Raw genomic sequence first — 21,662 nt, 5'->3', positions numbered from 1 at the left:
GTGTTTCTTAGACACAGAAGCGAAACTGGAGGGTCACAATGTTGTCTAAAGAACCCAAAACAACCGTGAGTAGGGAATGACCAGCACATGATAAATACCTTGTATAGAAAAGCCCTTTAAACCAACTAAAGGTTGCAGCTCTGTTTTAAAGGATGGAATAAATCCACCTGTTTGTACCCTAATTGCATATACTACAGCAGTTTTAAAATATTAAAAGATAGATACCTAAAAACCTGATCCTAGGCATGTTTACATGGAACTAAGTTTCACTGAGCTGAATGGGACTTATTCCCAGGTAACCATGCATAGGTTTGCAGCCTCAGCGATATTAGAATTGCATCATTTATTTCAAAGACACAATGGCCATTTTGTCTTTTTTCTGCTTCAGATTAGCTTTTCTACTCCTCCAGATTTTGTCTCATTGTTATAGGGGTGGAGGGTATAAGTCAGATTTCGGGGTCCCAGCTGAGATTCCCCAGGGGTAGATCCACAGAGGTGGAGCAAGCAAGAACTGAGACAGCAACTGCCAAAAATCAGACTGTGCTATGTGCCTGGTGCAGAGTTTATGTTTACAAACCCCTTGATGGAGGAAGGAGCGCAGTTCATCCAGTATAAACAAGGATGCTAAAAGTAGACCCCTCTGGAAAATATCCAGGGACATCCAAGTCCACAGTTTCCCACTGTTGTACAACAAATGGTAGTTTTAAAGAAGACTTCATCAGTTGGGAGAATGGTAGTCACATCTTTTTTTTTTAAAAAAAGGGAAAATGCTGTGAGCTACATCTTTAAGCTACATCAGGCGGAAATCAACAGGCAAAGCATGGAGATGCAGCAATGAAAAACCAGTGGATTTCTGCCAGCCAAATAGCTGTCTCTGCTTGTAACAACACTGGCAACTCTAGGGATACCCCAGCTCCAGTAGTCCTCACCCCACCTTTTTGAGCTTTTAGGGCTTTTCTACACAAAGCTGTTAAGTGCTGCATCTACTTTCAGTTTTGTTGCAGAATTGAGATCTAGGCTCCACACAGAGCTTTTCCTTTCCTGCATTTCAGCTACATAACCTCTAGATGGTGCTGTGCTATAGTGGAATATCACAATTACACAAGAAGGAAAATACTTTTTGTTTTGTGTTCAGAAATAATACCCCATTTTCCCTGCTCTAAAAGAGTCCAGGAAAGCGCTCTGAAAAAAAACAGAAGCAAAACTGGAGGATCATGATGTCGTCTAAAGAACCTGTAAACAATCATGGGTAAGGAATCACAAGCACACCAAAAATGCCTTATGTAAAAAAGCTCATAGTATCATATAATTCTCCCTATACCCAAACCTACTTAGTATTATATCAGCCTTCTCCAATCTGCAGTGCACTGGTGGATCATGATCTAACACAGGGGTGGGCAGCTTCAGAGGGTCCAGGGTCCCTTCCCCACCCCACTCCTGCTGCCAACAAAATTCAGTGGTGGCACAGCAGCAGGATAAAACCTGGGGGTTTGCTACCGAATTTCAGAAGCAAGTCGCTATGGAGGCTTAAAAGGGACAAATTTAGCTTGTTTTCAACTGGGTGGTAAATGGCCTTTTTTTTTTTTTTTTTTTGCAGTGCGGCAGGGGCCACAGTAGTAACATGGCCTGTGGAATGCATGTTGCCCATTCCTGACCTAGCATCTTCTAGCTGCTGAGATTTGGCCCTTGGAAAGAGAAACTGTGAGAAGTCACACCTATAGACTCATGTCCCCTGCCAACATTTTGGTAATGGACGTATTTCATCCTCTGTTCATCCCACTGGGGGCCCAGCATTTGGCTTCTAAAAAAGAGCAGGAGCCGCTCTAGCCAGTAAACTTTATGGCATGGGGTCTTCCAGATCAGTAACTTCAACAACAGACATTTCTGCCACTTGCCTGAAGAAGCTGCTGAAATTTTTGCAAATTGGCACAAGAGCCTCAATCTGTATTGAGTCTGGTGACCCTCTGTTGAAACAGAAAGTCTGGGTTCAAATCCTGCTTGTTTACCCAGGCCTCTCTGTGTAACACTGGGCCTTCCCAAAAGATGAAGGGAGGTTGACAAATCTACGTAAAGCAAGTGGGCTCTAAATAAGGCCGTGTAGGGGTAAAGGTCACACCATTCTCCTCCCTCTGAGGTGCCTGGCTTTTGTTGTCGATCTTTGTCATTGTTTAAATTAATTGGGATGGTGGTGGTAAAATTTCAACAAAACAAAAAAGAGGAAAAGAACAAAGTGTAGTGACATAAATGTGAATATATCAATTTCAGTGCCTGCCCGCCTGCCCGTCTATCTGTCTGTCTGTCTGTCTGTCTGTCTATCTATCTATCTATCCATCCATCCATCCATCCATCCAGCTTTCTAAGAATTATACATAAACGTCAACAAAAGCAGACCACTTATATGGATGTTTGCTGTGCTTGTCTGTCTACACCATGCCTGTACAAGTATTACAGGCGCAGGTGGTTCATGTTCTTTTGCATCTGGCCACCCCACAAGCTCCCTCCTTTCCCCAAAGCAAAGCACATCTGGACAGCGGATTTCTTTCCAGGCACTGAGGAGCTGGGGTGTTACCAGGACATCCTGGCACCAAGAGCCCGACCACGTTCCAGAGAGCTTGGCTCACATTCTGCTCCCCCGGTCCCACAAGAGCGCCAGTCCCTCTCCTCCCCACGCCAGAGAGCAGGGAAGGTGGAAACAGGTGCCCCCTGCATTCCTTGCCATGCCCTCCCTGCTGCAACCGGATTTCTGGCAGAGGGCTGGACAGCATCTGCAACACAATGCCAAAAGGAGGGGAGGGGGACTTGACAAGTTCTGGGAGCTCAGGAATGGGGAGTGGCCTTGGAAGCCAAGAGTCCTGGATGTTATTAGGTAGGAACACTGATATCTGGGTCAGTGGAGGCTGGTGGCTCGAATGTCAGTGGGGCAATAAATCCGCACTGGGTTTCAGTCAGAATCAGTCAGAGCTCCTTTACAGCGCTGGATTTACTGCCCCACTGACATTGGAGCCACCAGCCTCCACTGATCTGGGTATTGTTTTACTGCCTTTATATGAAGCTACTTGGATGGAGGTGTCCTACAGTCTTGGATGACAGAGAACAGGTTACGGCCCTCTTCTGTATGACAACCCTTTAGGTACTTGAAAAGTGATATCCCCCCTCAGTCTTCTCTTCTCAAGGCTAAACATACCCAATACCTTCAATCTTTCCTCATAGGACTTAATTTCAAGTCCCCTGTTCATCTTTGTTGCCCTTCTCTGAAGTCATTCCATTTTATCTGAATCCTTCTTAAGGTGTGGTGTCCAGAACTAGACACAGTATTTGAGATGAAATCTGACCAGGGCAGAGTAGAGTGGAACTATCACTTCCCATGATTTTGAAACTATACTTCTACTGATGCAACCTACAATTGCATTCACCTTTTTTGCAGCCACATCACACTGCTCCCTCACATATCGAGCTTCTGATCAACTCCAGCTCCAAGATCCTTTTCACAAGTACTATTGCCAAGCCAGATAACCCCCATCTTATACCTGTGCTTTTTATTTCCTTTTCCTAAATGCAGATCCACAAGATGGGTTCTGCACCTTTAAGAGGGAGAATCTTAAATACTTTTCCTGCCAAGGTGACAAAAAAGACACCATCCTTGCAGAATTTTCTCTTCTGTGCCACAACTAAAGGTGCACTCTAGTCTGTCCAACCCTAGCACAGGGTGGTAACTGAGAAGAGGGGCAGCTTCAGTGGTACATTTAGGTAATTTTAGGTGCTGGAGCTAATGGTCTCACACTTCCCGAACCTCCTCTAGATGGTAACAAGTATTACTTCAAATGTGATAAGCCACCCTGATGTGTTTGGGGGCCCTACTGCTCATTCAGCTGGGTGGGACCCTGGACGTCTGCCCCAGGGTCCTACCCTAATGGTGCCACTGATGATTTGCTGGTAGGTTCTTCTCATATACCTTTTGACATACAGGACCATTTTTATGTTCCAGACCACTGACGAAGGTCTGAGGCCGAAATGCGTTTGGTATTTCTGGTACTGGTTACTCCTGGAACTGAAGGATATTATGGCACAACAGTATTGCATTTTCCTCTGTTGTCTTTTAACGTATATTTTTAGTTTGAATCGGTAAAATAATATTGCCAGATATTTTTGTATATTGTCTGTCTTCACCAGCTTGCCTATCTCAATGGGTTTATTGCTTTTAAGTTTAGGGGTGGGATACATTTCCTGTTTTGTTTGGAGGGTTCTTCTTGTACCTTTAAAACAGGGGTGGGCCACATACAACCTGTGAGCCACATGCATCCCCCTGGCCTTTTGTGCAGCCCCAGCCTCCCCTCTCCCGCCGCCGCTGCTGCTGTCACCACCACTAGATCTGCTACAGCTGCAGCGACAGAAGCAGCCGCAAACCCCCCTCCCCATTTTGCTGTAAAACAAGGTGCACAGGGAGCGAAATCATGCTCCTGGAAGCCTTCGGCAGCAAATTCAGCACGGCGGCGGCAGGGGTGTGGCCTCAATGGTCTCCGGGGGGAATTGGCCCCCAGACGTTGCCCCCCACTGCTTTAAAAGCTGCAGGACAGGCATAAGCGTGGGGCTGCCCTCCCCTTGACGGAGCAGGTTCGTAGATTGGGGGTTCTCCTTGAGCCATCTTTGTCACTTGACACTCAGGTGGCGGCAGTGGCACTGAGTGCCTTCTACCAACTTCGGTTGGTGGCCAGGCTACGCCCCTATCTGGACAGGGATAACCTGGCTTCAGTTGTCTGTGCTCTGGTAACCTCCAAGTTAGATTACTGCAATGTGGGGCTGCCTTTGAAGATGGTTCAGAAGCTGCAGGTCGTGCAAAATGCGGCAGCCAGTTGATAATGGGAATGAGAAGGTCTGAACATATAAGACTGACTCTGGCCTGCTTGCACTGGCTGCCTGTATGTTTCTGAGCCCAATTCAGGGTGCTGGTTTTAACCTATAAAGCCTTACATGGCTTGGGACCACAATACCTGACAGAGCACCTCTCCTGACACGAACCTACCCATACACTACGCTCAACATCTAAGGCTCTCCTCTGTCTACTCTGAGGGAAGCTTGGAAGACTGCAACAAGGGAGAGGGCCTTCTTGGTGGTGGCCCCTAAATTATAGAATGATCTCCCCAACGAGGCCTGCCTGGTGCCATCATTGTTATCTTTTCGGCACCGGGTTAAGACTTTTCTCCCAGGCATTTGGCAGCAAATGATAAGTTTTAATTGATCCTGGATTGTCTTATGGTTATGGTTGTTTGCTTGAGATTGCTTGTTTGAAGTTGTCTTAGATATATGTTCTCTTGTGTATATTGTCTGTTTGTGTATTTTGTATGCAAATGGCTTTTAATCTCTGTGTGCTGTACTTTTAATGTTTTTAATCTTTGTAAACCAATAGCTTTGGCAATTGGGTGTTATAGAAATGTAATAAATAATAAAATAATAAATAATAATAAGTTCAAGAGGCAAAGCTTTTCCAGCATGCCAGTGTCATGTCATGTCATGGATGTCATTGTCTGTTGGATTTCTGCGTGTCACACAGCTGTTAGGCACTGTACGTCTAATGGGGAAGAGTAAGAACTCTAGAAAAAGGCAATCACAGGGGTTGTATGGTGGTTCTTTCTTAGAAACACCGCCGAATGAGAAGAGGCATTATAATTCCATTCCAATTCTCAAGGGTTAAACCCAGGCTACTATTATGTTCTGGCTAGTCCCTCCCCCCCCCCCGCCCCGCCACTAGACCACTTAGCTTCAGTGGGTGGGTCAAGGGGGCCCAGAAGTGGGCCTGGTGCTGACCTACGGTGGGTCACACCAGTGGAACAACCAACATTTTCTTTTTGTTTGCTTGTTGTTTTTAAGAGAAGATGAAAAGGAAGATAGAGGAAGAAGATGATCAGATGCAAAGGAAGACTAGGGCTCCTCTGCCTTTAATAGTTGCATAGAAGGGGGACTTTGGGCTGGTGCAGCTTCTCTCTTCACTGGCAAGATAAGCTGCACTTGCTGAAATCCCACCTTCTGCCTACTCTGTTCTTTATTTTTAAGGAATGGATGTCATTTCCTATGTTTAAAAACCATTCAGATTTGCTATTAAAGGCACAGTGGAAAGTCAGCATGGTGTAGTGGTTAGAGTGTCCAATTAGGACTCTTGGGAGACCTGGGCTCAAATCCTCACTCAGTCCTGGAGCTCACTGGCTGATCTCTGGGCAGTTACTATCTTTCGGCCCATCCTACCTCACAGGGTTGTTGTAAGGATAAAAGGGTGGGGTGGGGGGAGAAGAACCATGTATGCCACCTCAAGCCCAGTAGATAGCTAGAGGAGCTCTGCATCTGGTCAGCGCGCATGTGTGCTCGCACACACACACACACACACACACTCACACACACACACACAAGATGGTCATATATGGTAAAAAAAGAAAAATTTAGTGCCACGTTGCATATCAGGAAGCTGCCTTATACTGAGGCAGACCATCGGTCCATCTAGCCCAGCACTGCCAACAGTGACTGGCAGCAACGGCTCTCCAGGGTTTCAGGGAGGAGTTTTTCCAGCCCTACCTGGAGGTACTGAGGATCGAACCTGGGACCTTCTATACGCGAAGCAGGGGCTCAACCCACTGAGCAACAGCCCTGTTCTGTAGGTTAACAAAGTTGGGTCCCAGGTCTGAAAAGGTTTGCAAGCACCACTCTAGATCCCCTTGTCACTAATCTTAGCCTCACCAAAGAACGCAATGCACGCAAAGGCCAGAAAATATGGAAAATATGGGCCCAGTTTGGGGCACTCACCGGTTCAGAAAGGTGTTTCCGAAGGGGTTGAGTTTTCGGAAGGGTTTTTTGGGGTCCACGATGAGAGCGTTGCCTGGTATGATCCCCTCCGTTTCACCATGCATGACAGCGATGAAGGAGTCGGTGGTGGGCTCCGGCCCAATGCGGCTCCCGGGGATGTCTTGCTCCAGCAGGTACTTGATGAAGGTGGTCTTGCCGGTGGAGTATTGGCCCACCACCAGCACCATGGGCTTGTTGTCAAAGTCGGCATCCTCCAGGGCCGGCGAATGGAAATCGTGGAACCGGTAGAACTCCTCCACCGGCAGCAGCTTCCTCTTGTAGAGGTCCTTCAGACCCTCGGTAACCGTGCGGATCACCTCAGGGGTCTTCTTCTCGTTCTTCTTCATCCAGCTGAACATGTTGGCGGCTCTAAGTGAATGGCACAAGGCCCACTCCCTTGGAAATAAAGTCTAATTGGAGGAATCAGAGGTGAAAACAAGAACAGGGAGGGGAAAACCTTGGCTGGAGATGAATGTTTGGATGGAGAGGCCTTTTAGAGAACCAGATTGACAAAAACGGGGAAGGCCCAAAAATCTCATCCAAACACCTTAGTATCCAGTGAGTTTAGAGGTCTCTAATCCTTTCAAGACCTGAGATCAAATGATATAACAGATCCTTTGGGTGGCGTCCATAGATCTTCTGAATCAATGAGACTTGGGTAGGTTAGTCCAGATCTTGACGGGAGGTCAAGAGCTTAGTTCAGTAGATTCCAAGAGAAAGAGAATCTCTTCTGCAGGAGTCAACAAATTCTTCTGGCTCTAAACTCCCTTATTATCTGAGATTCAGGCACAAAAATCACAGGATTCACTTTGCCACTGGACTTAAAGGAACCAGATTGGAAAGAAATACTCCTGTGTGGGAATCACTGGGTTTCTTCTGTCTTTGGATAGAAGACGTCACTTTGTTCTCCAAATGCTGTGGGAAGAGGCCGCATGCCAAGACACAGTGTGGTGCAGGCCAAGGTGGGGCGTGGAACACACGGGCCAATGTCAGTTTCAGATGGAAAACCCCTCCTGGTTGTTTGTTTGTGGAAATGCTGCCGCTTCCCACCCTTCTGGGCTCCCAAGGAGCATCTGAGGAGGACTCCCGTTTGGAAGAGACACTGGCTGTCAAGACGCCTGGCTGCCAAGCGGCAGGGGGCAGAATACATTAATGTGAATGATCCAGGAAGGGAGGGGGAGGCTGGGATGGCCCAGAACTTGAGAAGAAGTAATGCGCAAAAAATGATGCACATTTTCCTCCCTCTTCAAAGTTGCAAGAATGTGGGTTTGGCAAATGAAGGCCTCTGATGCCACCATGTGGTCCAGAGAGGAAAAGTAAGGCCAACATGATTGTAGTGGGAGGATGGGTTTCCTTTCCCACCATATAGGAGTGACTCAGGACAGGATGATAGACTGCAGTGCACCAGTGGACCATGACCAGAGGTGGGCAGCCTCAGAAGGTCCAGGGCCACTTCCCCACCCCACCCCACCCCACCCCACCCCACCCCAAGAGCTGCACTGTTGCTACCAACAGGATTCAGTGGCAGCAAAGCAGCAGCAGCAAAAAATTCCAGGGGTTTGCTGCCAAATTTCAGCAGCAAACTGCTATGGAGGCTTGAAAGAGACAGAATTACCTGGTTTTCAAGCTAAATTTGTAACTTTTAAGCCTCCATAGCAGTACACCTCCAGAATTTGGTGGCAAACTGCCATTTTGTTGGCGGTGCAGTGGGGGCTGCATGTTGCCCACCCCTGACCTAGCATCTTCTAGCTGCCGAGATTTTTGCAAAGAGTGTTGGACGAACAGGATCTGCATCTGACCCAGCCCAGTGCCGCCTCTGTTCTCAACACTGACACGCTCAACAGAGATGTGTTATGCCTGAACTCTTATGGGACACTGGTCTTGGGCCACAGGTATTCCAGTCAAAGTTGGCCACACAAGTCTAGAGCCAGCTTATTGCTATCTTAGAGCCATGCCCAATGTATCAGGGACTGCTGGGACAGGAGCTTGCCTTATCTCACTGAAGAGAGCTTTGACTGTTGGGAGGTATAGAAATGATAAATGCATACATACATACATACCCTTTTTGTTCTGGATTTTCTGTTCTGGCAAAATCATGCTTTTGAAAGCAGTTTGACAGACACCAATGTGGGAATTGTAGCTCTAGCCAGCATGGAGGTGCACTGATAGGAAATGGTGCCCTTCTCGCTTGCTCGTCTGTCACTCACCTTTCAAAAGCACACAGCGGGTTCTGCTAGAAGAAGGTTGGCAACCCATCCTCCTATAGGCTTTTCTGCATGAGGCTTTTAACCCACACCTTCACCGAGGCTTTACACATGTTCTTTGTGGGATTAAGATTAGCTCCTTTACACATTCCCCCCCACACCGGGGGGGTTCTTTCTCTGCTTTTCTATATATTCCATTACACAACCGCTAGGTGGTGCTGTGGTATAGCAGAATTGCACAGTTACATGAGAATTCTCATTCTGCCATTTCTAAATAATACCACTGTCCTCGATCTAAAAATAGCCAGGGAATTGGTTGCAAAGAGTGAGAGAGGTCCTGGAGGATGACGACGTTGTGTCAAGGACCCGAAAACTACTGTGAAAGAGAAATCAGGAGTGCACAATAAAAGCCTCATGTAGAAAGGCTCTATATTGCTTTCATATCTCCACTGACATTACCTAATTGTTGTTGTTCAGTCGTTCAGTCATGTCTGATTCTTCGTGACCCCATGGACGATAGTACGCCAGGCCTTCCTGTCCTGCGCTCTCTCCCAGAGCGTGCTCAAGTCCATATTCATTGCATCAGTGATGCTATCTAGCCATCTCATCCCCTGCCGTCCCCTTCTCCTTTTGCCTTCAGTCGTTCCCAGCATCAGGGTCTTTTCCAGATAATTTTCTCTTCGCATTAGGTGGCCAAAATATTTGAGCTTCAGCTTCAGTATCTGTCCTTCCAATGAGCACTCAGGGTTGATTTCCTTTAGGATGGACTGATTTGACCTCCTTGCAGTCCAGGGGACTCAGCACCACAGTTCGAAAGCATCCATTTTTTGGCGCTCAGCCTTCCTTATAGTTCAGCTCTCACAGCCATATGTTACTACCGGGAAAACCATAGCTTTGATTAGATGGACCTTTGTCAGCAAGGTGATGTCTCTGCTTCTTACTATGCTGTCTAGATTTGCCATAGCTTTCCTCCCAAGGAGCAGGTGTCTTTTAATTTCATGGCTACAGTCACCGTCTGAGGTGCTCTTGGAGCCCAAGAAAATAAAATCTGTCACTGCTTCCATTTCTTCCCCTTCCATATGCCAGGAAGTGATGGGGCCAGATGCCATGATCTTCGTTTTTTTAATGTTGAGTTTCAAACCAGCTTTTGCACTCTCCTCTTTCACCCTCAGCAAGAGGCTCTTTAGATCCTCTTCGCTTTCTGCCATTAGGGTGGTATCATCTGCATATCTGAGGTTGTTGATAATTCTCCCAGCAATCTTAATTCCGACCTGTGATTCATCCAACCCGGCGTTTCTCATGATGTACTCTACAAATAAGTTAAATAAGCAGGGTGACAATATGCAGCCTTGTCGTACTCCTTTCCCAATTTGGAACCAATCGGTTGTTCCATGTCTGGTTCTTACTGTTGCTTCTTGACCGTCGTACAGGTTTCTCAGGAGACAGGTAAGGTGGTTTGGTACCCCCGTCTCTTTAAGAATTTGCCACAGTTTGTTGTGATCCACACAATCCAAGGCTTTAGCGTAGTCAATGAAGCAGAAATAGACATTTTTCTGGAATTCTCTTGCTTTCTCCATGATCCAGCGAATGTTGGTGATTTGATCTCTAGTTCCTCTGCCTTTTCGAAACCCAGCTTGTACTTCCGGTAGTTCTCGGTTCGCATACTGCTGAAGCCTAGATTGTAGGATTTTGAGCATCACCTTGCTGGCATGTGAAATGAGCGCAATTGTACGGTAGTTTGAACACTCTTTGGCGTTGCCCTTCTTTGGAATTGGAATGTAAACTGACCTTTTCCAGTCTTGTGGCCACTGTTGAGTGTTCCAAATTTGTTGGCATATTCAGTGCAGCACTTTAACAGCATCATCTTTTAGGATTTTAAATAGCTCAGCTGGAATACTGTCATCTCCACTAGCTTTGTTGTTAGTAATGCTTCCTAAGGCCCACTTGACTTCACTCTCTAGGATGTCCGGCTCAAGGTCAGTGACTGCACTATCATGGCTATCAGGGACATTAAGATCTTTCCTGTATAGTTCTTCTGTGTATTCTTGCCACCTCTTCTTAATCTCATCTGCTTCTGTTAGGTCCCTGCCTTCTTTATCCTTTATCATGCCCGTCTTTGCACAAAACATTCCCTTGATATCTCCGATTTTCTTGAAGAGATCTCTAGTCTTTCCCATTCTGTTGTTTTCCTCAATTTCGTTGCATTGTTCATTTAAGAAGGCCTTCTTGTCTCTCCTTGCTATTCTCTGGAACTCTGCATTCAGTTGGATATATCTTCCCCTTTCTGCCTTGCTTTTCGCTTCCCTTCTTTCCTCAGCTACTTGTAAGGCGTCATCAGACAGCCACTTTGCTTTCTTGCATTTCTTTTTCTTTGGAGTGGATTGAGTTGCTGCCTCCTGAACAATGTTACGGACCTCCGTCCATAGTTCCTCAGGCACTCTATCAGGTCTAATCCCTTAAATCTATTCCTCACCTCTACTGTATATTCATAAGGGATATGATTTAGGTCATACCTGAATGGTTTAGTGGTTTTCCCTACTTTCTTCAATTTAAGCCAAAATTTTGCGATAAGAAGCTCATGATCTGAGCCACAGTCAGCTCCAGGTCTTGTTTTTACCGACTGTATGGAGCTTCTCCATCTTTGGCTGCAAAGTACATAATCAATCTGATTTCGATATTGACCATCTGGTGATGTCCATGTGTAGAGTTGCCTCTTGTGTTGTTGGAAAAGAGTGTTTGCTATGATCAGCGTGTTCTCTTGGCAAAACTCTATTAGCCTTTGTCCTGCTTCCTTTTGTACACCAAGGCCATGCTTGCCTGTTATCCCAGTGATATCTTGACTTCCTGCTTTAGCATTCCAATCCCCTATGATGAAGAGGACATCTTTTTTTTGTGTTACTTCTAGAAGGTGGTGTAGGTCTTCATAGAACCAATCAACCTCCTTCGGCATCTGTGGTTGGGGCATGGACTTGAATTACTGTGATGTTGAATGGTTTGCCTTGGATTCATACTGAGATTATTCTATCATTTTTAAGATTGTACCCCAGTACTGCTTTTCCCACCATTTTGTTGACTATGAGTGCTACTCCATTTCTTCTAAGGGATTCTTGCCCACAGTAGTAGATATGATGGTTACCTGAATTAAATTCGCCCATGCCTGTCCATTTTAGTTCACTGATTCCCAAGATGTCGATGTTCAATCTTGCCATCTCATGTTTGACCACCTTGATTCATTGATCTTACATTCCAGGTTCCTAAACAATATTGTTCTTTACAGCATCGGACTTTCTTTTCACCACCAGACACATCCACAGCTGAGTGTCCTTTCGGCTTTGGCCCAGCGGCTTCACTCTTTCTGGCGCTACCTGGAAATTCCCTCTGTTCTTCCCCAGTAGTATATTGGACACCTTCCGACCTGAGGGGCTCATCTTCCGGCGTCATCTCTTTTAGCCTTGTGATACGTTCCATGGGGTTTTCTTGGCAAGAATACTGGAGTGGGTTGCCATTTCCTTCTCCAGTGGACCACATTTTGTCAGAACTCTCCGCCATGACCTGTCCGTCTTGGGTGGCCCTGCACGGCATAGCTTATGGCTTCACTGAGTTACGCAAGCCCCTTCGCCACAACAAGGCAGTGATCCATGAAGGGGCACATTACCTAATAGCGGCCTTTTAATAGCAGCTCAACATGCAGGAATCAGCAGGTGAAGATTTTCACACTCCGTAAGGAGAAACGCAGCCACGTGCCAATGTCTGCGCATCAAGCTTCTGTTAAAGATGTAGCTGCAGTGGCAGGCTGAGAGGCTGGCAGCTCTACAAGACATGTGGGAGCAAACTGACACCAAGACAGCGCCTGCCACGTTCTGTAGTCCTCTCCCTCCGCGATCAACACACTCCAGGAAACAAGGCTTCGAGCGACACTTCTTTATCAGCTAACGACTCTCGCTTCTCCACAAATGCAGATTCTAGGGAACTCTCAGACTGCAATGAAACCGCTAATCCACACATCTACGAATATCAGCAGAGGAGACGGAGTGGAAGTTAGAGGAGTGGCCAGCAGTCTGGGCAAGAACTTATCGGCCAGACTGGCTTCACAGGGATGAAGGCTTCGCCCTTAGGGCGGTTCCCTCCTATGTTGGCTTCCAGAAGGGGCCAGCCTGGAGGCACCTCTACGCCCTTCCTCTAGCTTTTCCCACTTTGCTCTGCGACAGATCCTAGCGTCCCTCAAGTCACGCCCCTCGCTCTCCTCCTCCTCCGACGAAAACTGGGTTCTCGAGATGGAGGAAAGCAGGGGGCATTCAGGCTGGGCCGTCTGCGTGTCAGGGTCTCGGAAAGAAAGTCTTGATCTATCTGAGCTCACTAGGGAGGGTGCCTCCTGCTGTTTCTGAATCTGAATCTGAGCTGCCAGACATCTCTACACGCTCAGATTCATTCCTGACAGTGCCCTCGACACAAATGCAACCCTTCTCGCCTGCACAATACACGCTATCCATGTATACCAGGGTGCAGAACCCCTTTCAACCCAAGCGCTGAATTCCATTTTGGGGAAGCTCTCGGGGGCCACATCCCAGTGACAGGGGAAGCCAAAGGCAAAAGGGGCGGGGCCAAACATACCATAATATTTCAGCTTCAAGCTTTTACTGCCAATAACTCAGCCTTAGGAGAGGCATGTCAACCTTTCAGAATGGGGAGAGAACTGCTCAAAAGATGGGAGACTGCCATACGACTGGTAGTTTGGGGAAGGGCCAGGGGAAGGGGTGCCCATCTGGGGAACACCAGAGGGCTGGATCGAGATTTGGCCTGTGGCCTGAGGTACAGCACCCTTGCTGTATATCACATCGTGGAGAAGGGAGTGTTATGGCACCCAACAGTGAGGAGGTCAGGGAAGCCATGGGGGAGCATACATAAGGCCTGGGGGGCACAGGTGGTGCACTCCATAGGGTTGCCCATCACTGAAATGGAAACTTGTGGTGGGGCCTGAAGTAGTGGATCCCCTTTCGGTCTGGGGGCAGAGCCTGAAGAAGGTTCGGAGTGAAGGTGGCTGGAGTTGATCACTTTTTGTTGGGTTGCAGCGCAGCATAGTTGGGTTGCATCCCTGACCATTTGTCAGGGATGCTCTGACTTGGATTCCTGCATTGAGCAGGGGGTTGGACTCGATGGCCTTGTAGGCCCCTTCCAACCCTACTATTCTATGATTCTATAAAAGGTTTCCCTTCACCGAAGATGATCAGTTTTTTTTAAGTGTATGAGTGCATGTGGGGAGGGGGGCAATGGCGTTTTGCCCCTTGCTATTCTGGCAACAAGCCCAACGGCGAAACAAAACCAGCCAAGTTGTGTGTTGTTGTTGTTGTTTCTCCTGGTTGGTTGGCAACCCTAGAAGTCTCCAGTGCTCATCACTGAAGGAGGCTCTAAACCAAAATGTCCCATCACAGCTCAAGGGAAACAGAAGCAAAAAGCTTGGAGGTGGGAGAATGGATGTTGTTCCACTGTATTTTGTTCTGAGCTCTGAACAAGAGACCTGCAGGTGCCAACCCCCGAACGTGGAGAGAGACCATCCTTAATCCTTGCAAACCCACACAGCAAACTCCATTAGGCAATTGTTAATCTCGACTCTTTGCCGATCCCTTGAGGACAAGATTGCACCAGCTCCGCTTAAGGAAGGAATGAAATCAAACAAACAAAGGACTTTTCTACATGAGGGATTTATCGTGCACTTGCCATTCCCTACTCATGTTTGTTTACAGGTTCTATAGACGCTGCTGTGAGCCTCCAGTTTCACTTCTGTGTGTAACCAGCAATTTCGGCAAGGTTTTTTAGAGCAGGGAAAACGTGGCATTTAGTGAAAGCAAAAGAAAGGGAGGTAGTGGGCTCTCCCACACTGGAGGCATTCAAGATGAGGTTGGACAGCTATCTGTCAGGGATGCTCTGACTTGGATTCCTGCATTGAGCAGGGGATTGGACTCGATGGTCTTATAGGCCCCTTCCAGCCCTACTACTCTATGATTCTATGAAAGTGCTGCTTCTGCTTGTATATTTCTTCTATTCTGCTTTACCGCAGTGCCACCTAGGGGTTATGTAGAGGAAAAGCAGGAAAGGAAACGCTCTTCGTGTAGTGCTCAGATCTAAATTCTGTAACAAAATGGAAAGTAGATACAGCGGATTAAGAGCTTCATGTAGAAAACAGGAAATAATTCTCCTGTCATAATGATCAGGGTCAGCATTAAGATAGGCATGACTGGGCACCTATCCCATAACCCTGGGACCCATAACCCTGGAGTTGCTTCTAATCTTCACCATTGCAACTTGCCTCTTGTTCTGGCCAGACAACAGTGGTGGTGATGAGGAGGCCAATCAGATGCCACAGCCTGCTTGCTCCTTGGCTCTCTCCCTGTCAAGCAAGCCAGTGGGAGCCATGATGAGAAAGAGGAGGAGGAGCAAGAGTGCTGGTGACCATGGCAGTGAGAAGGCAGACTTGCTGAGGGAGGGGGCCCACTGAGGGTGTCTTGCCCAAGGGCCCTCAGAAACCTGGAGCTGGCACTGGTAATTATTGGCATAGTATTCTTTTGTCTGAAGGACTTCTTTCCGCCACATGAACCAGCCCAACTATTAAGCTCATCATCCAAGGCTCATCTCTGCCCTTGCCCCCATCGGACATCCCATGAGCGATGCGCACAGAGAGCAGAGAAAGGATCCCTTCTGCTGCTGTGCCCTGTTTATGGAAAGCTCTCTTCAGAGAGACTTTCCAGGCGCCAAACGTAATGGTCTTCAGGCACCAAAGACCTTGTTATTTACACAGGCTTTTAAACACCTTTAATTTTGCTGTCACTGTTAACCTTTTGCTGGTTTTTAGCAGTTGGCTTTTCTGCTGAAACAAGGAAGCTTGTGGGGGGCGGGACTGGAAGTGGATGATGTCTTAGGGCTGAGCATGTGATCAGAGGCTGGTGGCTCCGATGTCAGCGGGGTGGTGAATCCACTCAGGGTTTCAATCAGAACTCCCTAGACTAGGCATGGGCAACACACAGCCTGCGGGCTCCCTGTGGCCCCCCATCGAAAGCCAAATTCGCTGTGGTGGCAGCAAAAAAATAGTGCTTTTGCAAGAGAACAAGGCACATGGAAAGTGCATGCCTAGTTTGGAAGCAGAATCATGCTCCTAGGTGAGCGATTCTGCTTGTAAACAAGGTGTCTGCTCCTCACACATATTATTTTCTTGCAAAATTGCCACTATTTGCCCAAATTCAGTGGCAATTCCACCAGTGTCAGTGGCCATTTTAGCAAGGGAGGGGTGCTGCCCCCAGTGGGTTCCGGAGGGGGGCAATGTGGCCTCCGACCCCTGGAGTTGCCCATCCCTGCCCTAGGGGGTGTCTCCACCAGTGGTTTACTCTGAGCTGGCTGTGTTTGGCGGTCGTTAGGAATACATGACGTTGTGGCCATCCAGCAGCCACCCTGGAGACCACCCTGGCCATCCAGCAGTCACCCTCAGGAAATTGGATTTCCTGAGACTGCTTGAAGTCCGGTTCTTTTCTTTAAGTCGGGTTCTCCATGGTACAGTTGTTGTGTGCCCCACCCCCCACATTTACCTTGGGTGTGCCAGCCCTGCCCAGGGGTGTGGTTTTCATCGTGATCCCGGTCAAGGGGTGTTTCCTGTCCCTGTGTTTCCCAGCACAAGCCAATTAGTGTCTACTCATAAATAACTCCCACTGCGGTCAATGAGGCTTGCCCCCTGAATGCGCACACCAGCATTTGCAAAGATTGTCCTTACTTGAAATAGCACATTTTAAAGCACTATTTCCCTAAAGGCTGCAAAGCGCTTTTCTGAAGCTGCGATTCTCCATTATTTGGTTTATTCCCTTTGGAAGTAACTAATTCTCCCCTTCGTTCCTGTGCAGCATTGGGTTAGAAAGGGGGCTGGTTTCCCATCTGTTTCCCCTTCCTGTCTTTCCCAGCACAAACATATGTGTGTCTACTCAGAAGTAGCTCCTATTGTGGTCAGTGAGGCTTGTTCCTGAAATGCACACTCCCGAAGTTACAGAGATTCCCGTGAATCAAAATAACACATTTAGAGAGCCTTAATGTCAAAGCTTTGAAGCTTAGATTGATCGCAGCAGGGTAGCGGGAACACTGTATTCCTATAATGATTGTTTTTTTAAGGAAGGAAGTAATGCCGGGGGGAGAGAATGAGATTGTCTGCAGTTTGGGCAGCTTCAAGGTAAGGGGGAATGCGGTGTTCCTGTGATGACTGTTGGTTTAAGGAAGTACTGAATATGGGAGTGAGGGGAGAGAAGGAGAGTGATTTTTGGCAAGACACTGGAGGAAACCTCCCAAGGTTTTATCGAAGGAGAAAGCAGGGGAGATCCTGGAGGGGGGAGCCTCTCTTACTGGTTGAGCAGCCCCTGCCAGTCAGATGATGTTCACTCCCCCCACCCAACCGGAAGTATCTTCTGTGAAGTGACTTATACTGGTGCGGTGCACTCGCTGTGGAGCCCTGCGCAGACACAACTGCATCAAACCAATCCCTTGGGGAAAAAAATCCACAGACACAACTGCATCAAACCAATCCCTTGGGAAAAAAATCCAGGTAATCCTCCATTCACTTCTCCTTCCATTGTCATGGAGAAACCCCCCTAGACACTGAACCTTCCCCTGAGTCCTGCCCCATGGCTGTCACAACAAAAACCCAGGAGCAGCAGATAAAGAAAGCAGTATCTCAGAGCAGAAGTAAAGGGCCAATCAAAGTGGTGCTGGCAGTCCAAAGACCACAATGGACAAACTGCCATAAACACAGGCAAACTACAGTAAGAATACTTCTAAATGACAACTACTAATACAGTACAAACATGTTAGCCTGTGGGAACCTTGCAGGGGGCAGCTACCCAGGCGATAAGTTAAGGCAGTACTTACATCTTACAAAAAAGTCTACTGCCCAATGAAGTAATTACAAGATTTATAGACTCAATCAGAAGATTTTTAATCAGTTACCTAACTGATTAATTGACTATATTGTGACCCAAAATGTAAGGTGCTGAAGTAAGCCACCAAGTAGCTCAGAATGCTGGGTACTCTTAAACTGTAGGGACAATGGAAGATTTCCTGGGTTTTGCATCCTAACGCAAATGCAGCTGTCTTGCAAATTTTGCCTGAGGCCCAGTTTGTCTTGCATGACTCTTGTTTTTTTATTTGTTAAATGCTGGTGGGGAAAAGGGGACACAGGGCTTCCTCTTCATTGCCCTAGGGTAGCCTTCCACAACCTGGTGCCCTCCAGATGTTTTGGACTACAACTCCCAGCATTCCTGACCGTTGCCATACTGCAGCGGGTGAGAGTTGAAGCCCACAACACCCTGGAGGGCAGAAGGTTGGGGAAAGCTGCTCTAAAATCTAGCAGGCCTTGGAAACAAGGAGGGCACCAACACACTGTTTTTTAATAGGCAAATATATCTAAATTGTACGATTACAAGTTCCAAAGAATCAGCAATCCTTTGTTGGCACTCATCCAGGGAAACAATCTGATTTATCTGGGTTAAAATGTTGACTTAGTCCAAAAGCTATTGCAGGCCTTGTAGAATTTACTCCAGTTCCAAGAAAAATGTCCCTTATAGGTTTTTTTTTTTAAGTCAAAGTAACTGACACTGTTGGGCAGGGCAAATATAACTGAGTTGTTTTATTGGCAAGTAGTTTAATCATGTCTGGCTAGGAACAGCTTGAAGCTGGGGGCTGGAGGGCAACCTGGAGGCAGAAGGGGTTTTCTCCCCCTCACCCCTCCACCCCATCATGCCCGCCTAGCGTTGCAGCCCAAATGGCTGTTCTTGGCAAAAGAAGAACATGTGAAGAGAAAAACTACACAGGATGAATGTCGTGTACTTTGAGACAAGGCCTCCATTTCTTTTAGCCTTTCTGGATTATGGGAAATCTCTTGTGTGTTACGGCCCGAGGCAACTGAATCGCTGGTTCCCGGGTGAAATTTGGCACTCCTTGGGTTCCAGTTCTAAAAGGCTGAAGTGCTTCTCCTAAGGCCCTAGTTGCTTTAAGCTACAATAGGCTGGGATTTTGTTCCCACCCCAGTGGAGGCTGGTGGCTCTGATCTCAGTGGGACGGTGAATCTGCTCTGGGTTTCAGTCAGAACCAGTCAGAACTCTAAAGGAGCTATCCAAGGTGCTTCACAAAGAATAGCTTCTTTAGAGTTCTGACTGAAACCAGGAATGGATTCCCGACCCCACTGACATCAGAGCCACCAGCTTCCACTGCCCCACCCACCAATGAAATGCATCTCCCGTCAGCCAAGAGCTCCTCTGAAATGGACTTCTCAGGCTGAAAGAAGTCCCCCACCTCTGTCCTGTAGACTTGGTTTTCCAGCTGTGTTTTGTGCTTCTCAATGGGATCTTCTCCAACTGGGGAGAGGTAACAAGTGGGGTACCGCAGGGCTTAGTCCTGGGCCCAGTGCTCTTCAACATTTTTATTAATGACTTGGAGGAGGAGGTGCAGGGAATGCTGATCAAATTTACAGATGACACAAAATTGGGTGGGATAGCTAATACTTAGGAAGACAGAAAAAAAATTCAAGGTGATCTTGATAGACTGGAGTGCTGAGCAGAAAACAACAGAATTAAATTTAATAGTGATAAATGCCAAGTTCTGCACTAGTAGGAAAAAGAAACCAAATGCACAGTTACATGATGGGGGATACGGGCTCAACAACACTACAAGCGAGAAGGATCTTGGAATTGTTGTAGATCACAAGCTGAATATAAGCCAACAACGTGATGTGGCTGCAAAAATGGCAAATGCTCTTTTGGGCTGCATTAATAGAAGCATCGCTTCCAAATCGCGGCAAGTACTAGTTCCCTTCTACTCAGCACTGGTTAGCCTCATCTGGAGTACTGTTCTGGGCACCACACTTTAAGAAGGATGCAGACAAGGTGGAGAGGGTTCAGAGGAGGGCAACAAGGATGATCAGGGGACTGGAAACAAAGCCCTATGAAGAGAGACTGAAAGAACTGGGCATGTTTAGCCTTGAGAAGAGAAGACTGAGGGGAGACAGGATAGCACTCTTCAAGTACGTGAAAGGTTGTCACAGAGAGGAAGGCCAGGATCTCTTCTCGATCATCCCAGAATGCAGGACACGGAATAATGGGTTCAAGTTACAGGAAGCCAGATTCCGGCTGAACATCAGGAAAAACTTCCTGAATGTTAAAGCAATACGACAGTGGAACCAATGACCTAGGGAGGTAGTGGGCTCTCCCACGCTGGAAGCATTCAAAACAAGGCTGGACAGCCATCTGTTAGGGATGCTCTGACTTGGATTCCTGCACTGAGCAGGGGGTTGGACTTGATGGTCTTATAGTCCCCTTCCAACCTTACTATTCTATGATTCTATGTTTTCTACCTCCCTTTACAGCGTTGACATTCCAGGCTTGTAGAGGGAGCCGCCACAGAAATCTCCGTGGTAGCTGGGAGGAGGCAGGAGCAATGTTAGAAAAACTCGCCAAGGTCGGAGCTCTGTCTATGGCCTTCGAGTGGTTTCTCTGAACAAAACTATGGCCCCTGGGACATTGAGCCTTTCTACACAAGGCATTTATTGTGCACTTGTGATTTCTTACTCATGGTAATTGTGGGTGCTTCACACAATGTTGTCATCCTCCAAGGCCTCCTGTTCTTTCCAACCATTCTTGCATTGCTTTTTTAATTGGGGAAAGTCTGGGATATTTGACAATGGTGGACTGAAACCCTAGTGTAGTTGTGCAATTCCACTATACCACAGCACCACCTAGTGGTTATGTATTGGAACATATAGAAAGGAGAGAAAGACACCCCGCCGAAAGAAGCTCATGTAAAGGATCTGAACTTAATCCCACAAAGGATCCCGAAGCAGAAGCCTTGGTAAGGTGATGGGTTAAAAGTCTCATGTAGAACAGACCATTGTCTAGGGACCATAGAATTGCACTGTTAATTGTCCGTTGATTGCTCCCTTCCTAGGAAGGTATTTTGTACAGCCTTCCTAGCCATGGATAACACTATTTTACGTAAGTAAATTGATTGCAATGTTTGTATTCCAGGCTACAAAGATTCATAAGCAACTTCTGCAAATTTTTTATGCAATACTGGTTGTTTTAATTCTGCCTCAATCTTGTTTGTATTTTTAATAATAAAAAAGTATTCTTACTGGATTTCTTTGTATTTTTGTGTTTCATTCCCCCTCACATATTTGTGTGTGTTTGGAGGGGGGGGGGTTGAATTTGAAGATCTGTGGATTATTAATAAACATAATATCACTATTTTTTAAAATGTTTTAAGTGATTTGATGCTCTGACTTGGATTCCTGCATTGAGCAGGGGTTGGACTCGATGGCCTTGTAGGCCCCTTCCAACCCTACTATTCTATGATTCTATGATTTGTGACATTATTGTTTGGCCTTGTTGTATTATTATAAGCTGCCATGATCATTTCCAATAGAAATAATATTTTGATATAAGTGTTCAATAAACTAAATTAAAAAGTAAAGTGTGGTCAGTGCGTATTTGATGGAGAACTGAGGTTCTTTTGCCCAACGCCACCATCTGCTCCAACTGTGTGTTCACCTTTTCCCTAGCCCTATCTACCCACTTGGGATTCCTGGCCCCCTTCCACATTGACCTCCTTTCC

The 21,662-nt window shown here is 47.0% G+C and overlaps 1 protein-coding gene across 1 annotated transcript in view; it reads right to left on the bottom strand.

Annotated features, from left to right (window-relative positions):
- Positions 1-7,738, bottom strand: part of EHD2 (EH domain containing 2) — a 39,668-nt gene extending 31,930 nt beyond the window's left edge. The window contains exon 1 of the mRNA XM_084814929.1: positions 6,790-7,738. Coding sequence (XP_084671055.1) covers positions 6,790-7,187 — 398 coding nt within the window. The 5' untranslated portion in view covers positions 7,188-7,738. The remainder of the gene's footprint in view (positions 1-6,789) is intronic.
- Positions 7,739-21,662: the final 13,924 nt, after the last annotated feature.

Source organism: Heloderma suspectum, chromosome 10 (genome assembly GCF_057233095.1).
Source record: "Heloderma suspectum isolate Gila_16-S chromosome 10, 16-S_ref, whole genome shotgun sequence".
NCBI classification, from domain to species: Eukaryota; Metazoa; Chordata; class Lepidosauria; order Squamata; family Helodermatidae; genus Heloderma; species Heloderma suspectum.
The sequence above is the reverse complement of the archived record's forward strand: the minus strand, read 5'-3'. Positions and strand labels throughout refer to the sequence as shown.